General features: G+C 35.0%; 1 protein-coding gene across 1 annotated transcript; it reads right to left on the bottom strand.

Annotated features, from left to right (window-relative positions):
- Positions 1 to 321: 321 nt before the first annotated feature.
- Positions 322 to 5,681, bottom strand: LOC133877221 (histone deacetylase HDT1-like). Its single transcript, XM_062315475.1, has 10 exons — positions 5,530 to 5,681; positions 3,451 to 3,521; positions 3,128 to 3,339; positions 2,587 to 2,603; positions 2,447 to 2,506; positions 2,249 to 2,367; positions 1,765 to 1,863; positions 1,547 to 1,637; positions 717 to 849; positions 322 to 634 (listed from the first exon to the last, which is right to left on the bottom strand). The coding sequence occupies exons 1-10, from the start codon at positions 5,540 to 5,542 to the stop codon at positions 574 to 576; spliced, it is 876 nt and encodes a 291-aa protein (XP_062171459.1). The 5' UTR covers positions 5,543 to 5,681; the 3' UTR covers positions 322 to 573.
- Positions 5,682 to 7,010: the final 1,329 nt, after the last annotated feature.

Raw genomic sequence — 7,010 nt, 5'->3', positions numbered from 1 at the left:
CGTTGCTCCCCATGCAAGCTTATACACCGAAATTGCTTTGTATCTATCTAGTCTAGGCAAGTAAATGCTACTCGAGCAGTATTACTTGCTGCATTCACTATAGAAAAGAAATATTTTATCGTAATTGATTATTAATATTGGATCAACTTGCACTATTACGACAACACACTATTTCAAATATAATTATAAAACTTTTATTATTTTATTTCAACTAGAACTTTATTTTTATTTTTTTTTATGAACGAACAAATTTTATAGCATTTCTTGTAGCATTTAGTATTTCATCCAAACACTAGAAAATAAGACACAAGGAGAAGCGGATTAGGTAGCAAAAGAAAATATATAGTAGACAAAATCATCTCCTTTAAAAGGTTCAAGAAAGAAGCATATTACGGGTGGGGAGTGAATTCCGAAACCAATTGAAATGCCAAAGACACGATAATCTACTAGAAGGCCCCTATCTTGTGTACTACTCCAAAATCTAATAACACTCAACTCTATAATCCATCCCACGAAAGAATCCATCCAGGACATGCTACACCATCAAATGTTGTGCTAATTACCACCCAATTACTAATTGGCACCATGCTTTGCCTTTGAGTGAGACTGAAGGCCAACTTCTGAGCCGAAAGTCCTACACACAATAAAATATGTCAGTCCACCAATTTGGAATAGAAATAGAAAACATTTTCCAGTGCTCTTCTACAGAAACATACTTGCTGCAGGACTTGCAGGAGAATTGGCCACCCGATTTTGGGGTCTGCGACTTGGAATTTTCACTGTTGGCAGGATTCTTTCCAGCGTGCTTGGATGGATGAGGAGTTGCCGTGTGAACACCCTTCTTACCATCTACAACATGTAACCAACTAAGTATCAAATCAAGTAAAAAATAAAGGCTTTCTCCAACAACAAAAAAATATCCAGCCAAATAAAATTCTTGCTTAGTTTACTATAACTTTGATTCCAAGTTATGACAATATATTTATAGCCAGGTAATATTCAAAGTCATTAAACTATGTAACCTTTTAGGAAGATAATGTGTGATCAGAGATAAAACAATTAATAAGTATTAGGAGACACGTACCCACACTCAGAATCAAGTAATAAACTACAACAAAATGTTATATTTTCACATTTTTATCCAATAACTATCCAATAATGCTGATATGACAATTCCACCCAATCCTTGGATATTTTTTAGTAAATGATTAGTCCACGGGTTTGATAAGACTACCACGTTAGCATCATAAAATAATTGTGGGATAATATGTAGTTTATAGCATTTTAGTCTAAACTAAATAACAGATTCAGTTTATATCTTCAATAAATGACGGGCTCTCTTAACTTAGAAATATATAGCAACCACTACTACAAAAGGAAGATAAAAAATAAAGAATATCACCAGTCTTATGAGGACTGCTTATTTACAAACAGTCAGTATCTCGTGGCTTCACCATGCCTCGTTTGTTTACGGTTAAATAAAATGCAATTAGATCTAGATACCATTGATAAAGCAAACAGATGCTTGGAAGAGAAAAAAGATCACCTGTCTTTTGAGGAGTAGCTTGTTTTGCCTTCTTAGCAGGAACAGGTGTTTTTATGGCAGAGTCGGAGGACCTCTTCTTGCCCTGTTCGGCCTACAACATTAAGAGCCAATAGTATGGTAAGAATAGTATTATTTAAAAATAAATACTATGCCTACAATGTCCAGAATTTTCAAAAATAACAAGAAAATCGTGCAGAATCCAGTAAATATTTTAATACCTTCTTAGGTGTTGCTTCAAGCTCCTCATCAGAGTCATCATCAGTATCATCACCAATTTCAGAGTCATCATCATCCTCATCACTGTCATTATCCATATCCTGCCACATTAAGATAAGCAAATTTAAATACTGATCAAATGGTTTTCAATAAACACCAACAGAAAAGGGAAGAATAGTACATTATTATGTACATACAGTTTAAAGAGCAAATATAAGGAGTTTCGGGGGAAGGGGGTGACACACTATGGACAGAAACCAGAACACAACACATTGAAGGCCCCAGAATGTTTCTTATATTAACACGAGGGAGACTCTAAAACATGATATGCTTGGAAGTGTCCTAGAGAATAAGCATTAAATAATGTATTTCAGACAAGGCAGATATGGACAGATGATATAGATATTTCTAATAGGTCCTCGTGTAAAATATAACAAGCACAGAATGCAAATATGAGACTTTCATATTCATATACAGCCCAAGTACCTCATCACTAGAATCATCATCCTCATCATCTTTGCTTGGTTCTACAAGCTTAACCTGCTTCTCAGAAGACTCGGGCTTGGGAGCAATACTTTTGGCTGTAATTGTTGCGTCTTTCTTACCTGAAATTTTTTACCAGTCAAAAGGATTAAATTTCCAAATAAAGTTCAACCAAAGAAGTTAAAATGCAAGCACACCCACCATTCTCTGAGTTGATCACTGGCAAAATCTCCTCCTCATCCTCTGAATCAGTATCAAATTCTGTACAAGTTTTAAAATACTAAAATTAGACAACCAAATGTGGACATGATGTTAGGAAAGAAGAATAGTGTAATACTCACCATCATCATCCTCCTCCGTGGCACAGACAAGACAGCAGAAAGTCAAGGAAACAACAGATTAGAAAAAGTGGTAAGCGAGTAATTGTTACGGGTAATAATCGCTATCAAAGAAAGGCACATAGTTGGGCCTCCATACCTTCATGTCCAACAGGCATTAGCATGATTTGGAAGCTTAAACAACTCTACTCTCATGAGCAAATTTCAATAGCAAAACTAATACATTAGACTCGATATGAAAAGGCATGCATGGAAATTTCTCAAGTCTAGCGATTCAGTAATAAAAATGAGACTCTAAAGGATAATCATTTGAATAAATAAACTAGTATACAGGTAGTTTTTCAACTTGACAGTCTACCATCACACAAACTTAAAAGCTATATTCAACCATGTTGAGCTCAACACACTGAAAATCTATTACTAAATAAGGCAAAAGAAAAAGAGACGAGAGATGAAACAACAAAACAGTTGGTATAACTTCTTCCCAATTCCAGAATTATAAAAGAATCATTTACTGAACAGGAAGGGAAAATGTGAAGGATATTCTTCAGGAGAATCAGCTCTGTAACCACAAAAGAAGACACTCCCTTGTTTCCAGCTGTGAGAGAGCTCAAACTCCTTCTCAAAAACCAAATCAAAAGATAGCTGAGGAAATTTCTCTTGTGAAAGAGTTCCCAAGACAAGCTTCTGATCACCAAACTTCAAGTACAGGGGAACGGATTCATTTCCCTTGTTCTTAGACTCACCCAGAGAAGCCTGGAAAAAAAAAAGTGGCAGTTCAAACACTCCAAGAACATGCAAAGTACTGGACAGAACGTATTGTAAAATACCCAACACAAACAATAGCACAAGAACAATGATTCTTACCTGTGAAAGATGTATGAGCTTATCATCCCCAGGTTTTACTTTTAGAGGCTGTCCTGCCTTGACTTCAACACCTTAACACAGAAAGACTATTCAACATCTGTCTAATGTCTATCCATTGATGTTACTAAATAGACACTGTACTACAGAGTACTCACAAAACACACAGAAAGACTATTCAACATCTGTCTAGTGTCTATCCATTGATGTTACTAAATAGACACTACCAGAGTAATCACAAAACAGTATGAATTGAATGAATAGATACCAAAAGCCTCAAAAATTAGTTGAAGATATTAAGATTGTGAACATAGTAAGTAGCAATTACAGGCAGAGGGGGGAGCTTAATTTTATCATAGCAGACATAATAACAAGTAACAAGATTCCAACAGAACCATTCACAATCAACAGTATTTTTTTTTTGAAGTACAATCAACCGTGTTAATACATAAACTAGCGAGATTTCAATCATTTATAGAAAAGTAACATGAATGACATTTATCATTCCAAGAGGACAGCAAAAATAGCTTCTAAAGCAAACCCTAAATCAAAACTATAATCTTAAGAGAATAAACATATATAAGCATAAGGATCAACTCAAAGACAATTCACAATACTATAGCAAGTGAAACCAAAAATCTAACAGTTCCAAAGAGAACACCTGAACATGCAGTTAACCACAAAGATACATATCAAAATATATAACCCCAAATGGCTGGGGAGGGGGGGAAGGACCTAGACTAAGTCACAATCATTAAACGCAAGACACAAACAGAGACTGAAACAACCATAGGAATTCATCTTTATTTGTGGTTTTAGTTTGAAAAAACAGGCCAGGCCACAAAGGTATGTTAGTTAATATGTTTTGAAACATGTTTTTTGCTTTTAGTTTGAAAAGGTGTTTTAGTGTAACATAAAGGAGAATTTTTTTTGTTTTGTTTTTAGGAGTATTTTGTGTTTTAGGTTGTTTATTAATGATTTTGTTTTGAAGGAAAAAAAAAATGCAAAAAACATAAATTTTAACATAGAGTCCCCTGCTTTCTGTTTTGACAAAGGGCAAGACTAACAAGAGAAAAGAGATGTTTTTAAAAACATCAGCTAATATTCTCACTTTCTTTGTCAACCCAACTAAAAAGAGAATCAAAAATAATTTCCAGCATTTTACAACAAAAATTAAGGCTTGGATTGGTAACCGTTTGAAAAGGTCTTTTCTCTTTACAAAACCAAAAACACCTTTTTCTCCGAACATTTAATAAATAATACATGTTCGGCACACAAAACACATTTCAAAAAACAATTCCTTCGGTTTTAGAAACCCCTGTTAATTTCACAACATTTGACTTTTATGACTTCCGATAAATAAGATGTCACCATTCTCAAAATAATCATTAAATTTGTTTTTTGAAATTGCAAAATACGTCCAAATTTTTTATCCAATCCCACAAAATAACATTTTTTAAATTATGAGCCCCACTGAAAACACTTCTCAACTTCATTTTAAAACAAAACACAAAAAACTTTTTTCAAAACCATTAACATACAAGGTTGCTCCAGGCGGCAAACACTAAAACAACACAAACAGAAATCAGTACACTTACAAATACAGAAAGAAAACCTAACCAGAAGACATTAAAACTACAGTAACAGAAAGTAAAAATAAAATAACGAAGTCAGAAGAAAAGAGAGTAGTAGTTTTTTTTCGCAACAAACAAAAGAGACAGGCATGCAACAAGCATAGAGAATATAGTTTCTACCATTTCGAGTAAACCAAACAGAAGGAAAGAAGACATGTTTCAAAAATAAAAAACTCTGCAATTTTTCTAAAGAGCAAAACAACACGCAGAGATATCGTATATACAAACACGTCCCAGAGGACAAATGCACAAGAAGAACAAACAAACAGAAAGGAAAAGAATCGCTATCTGATTCCAAAAACAAAAACAGGCACGAAGGTACAAGGAATGAGAGACTGAAAGTCCGTGATTGACTATAGTGCATGAACTAGAAGTGAATAACCCTAACACTAATACAAGGATGATGATGATGAAGTAAGAAGAAGTGAGAGAAGGAAGAGGAGCTTACCCCAAAACTCCATGGATTAGAGGGCGAGAGACGATGAGGCTAGGGTTTGGGGAGGGTTTTGAGAAAGAGACTTTGAGAGAGCGAAAGTGTTGAGAGGCGGAAACGAGAGGGTTTGATGGGCTTTTATAAAGGAGTTGGCGATGGGCGTTTCGTGACCTAGGGTTTGTTACTGCGAGAAAAATGTCTCACTGGTTTGGGCCCGGGCCAGGGGCCGGGGCATGTTTTTGGGCATTTCAGACGAACATTCGTGGAATTCTCAAAGAAATGGTTTTGGATTAATTTCGGACTCTTCTCTTTTCTAACTCTTTTTTTTTTTTTAATAGATTTTTCTAACTTGATTCTACTTCTGAGTCACAACTTTTCATTTCCAGAATTAACAATCAAATAACAGCCTCTTTTATATTACAAATTTTCAATTTGTACACGTGTATGTTTGGTTTAGCAGTTACAAAATATATGGTTTGATTTCTGTCTTGAAAAATATGCCTACCATACCGTAATTTTTTTCAAACCTACTTTTAAATGAAACACATTTTTACAATTCTGTTAAAAAAAACGTGCACTTAACTTGCAAAATCCTATGCCAAACATAATCTAAGATCGGTATGATTATAGTTGTTAGGATTAGTTTTTTTTTTTTTTTTTTCCCTATTTGCTATTCATTTGCTACTAGGATACCACCAAAGTTATAGGGAAATTTCTATATTAGCTTTTATAAATAAGCAAAAGACTTTATCGAATTTGTAAATCATTTTTATAGCGGAAATAAAAAGGGTCCGACTTATGGGCGTGCAATACAAATTTTCATAAATAACTACCATCTCAAATCATTAAAGGGAATTAGAAGACTATTAGAGGGTCCAACTACTAACAAGCTACTGAAATGCCAGCCATCGAATTTGCCAAGAGGCCTGGCGACCTATAAGCGAAGGTCCGAAGAAGTCGACAATCCGCAACTATGACCTAGAGGGCTCGATGGCCTACGGCCCATTCAGCTCATCAAAGACTTGAATTCCTCACCAAAATACGTCTCTCAGCAGCTAATTCCTTACTACACCAATTCGGCCACACCATACACTCTCCCTAGCTAACAAACTTGGGGAATGAATATCTACGTCACTAACAAACTATTGCAAGAATTCTTAAAACCCTATAAAGAAGGGTGAGGGACGATAGCCTAATTGACACTATTATTATTCTGCCAAAAGTCCTTCATGCATCACTAAACTGACTTGAGCGTCGGAGTGATCTAACTGATTCCACTACCGATGAACCCTCCAACCTTATTATTTCCTTGCCGATCATCCTCCTAGCTAGCGGCATGCTGTCACTATTCTATCACACATGATTCGCATGTAACAAATCCTGTCATCTTATACCTGCAATCTCTCAATGTTTTCAAAATTAAGACATATAAAACTCTCGAATGAAAGCTATTAATGATCATGTTAATAACAGATACTAAATTTAAGAAATTTAAA

Source organism: Alnus glutinosa, chromosome 9, assembly GCF_958979055.1.
Source record: "Alnus glutinosa chromosome 9, dhAlnGlut1.1, whole genome shotgun sequence".
NCBI lineage: Eukaryota > Viridiplantae > Streptophyta > Magnoliopsida > Fagales > Betulaceae > Alnus > Alnus glutinosa.
Note: the sequence above shows the minus strand (reverse complement) of the source record. Positions and strands in the feature narration are given on the sequence as shown.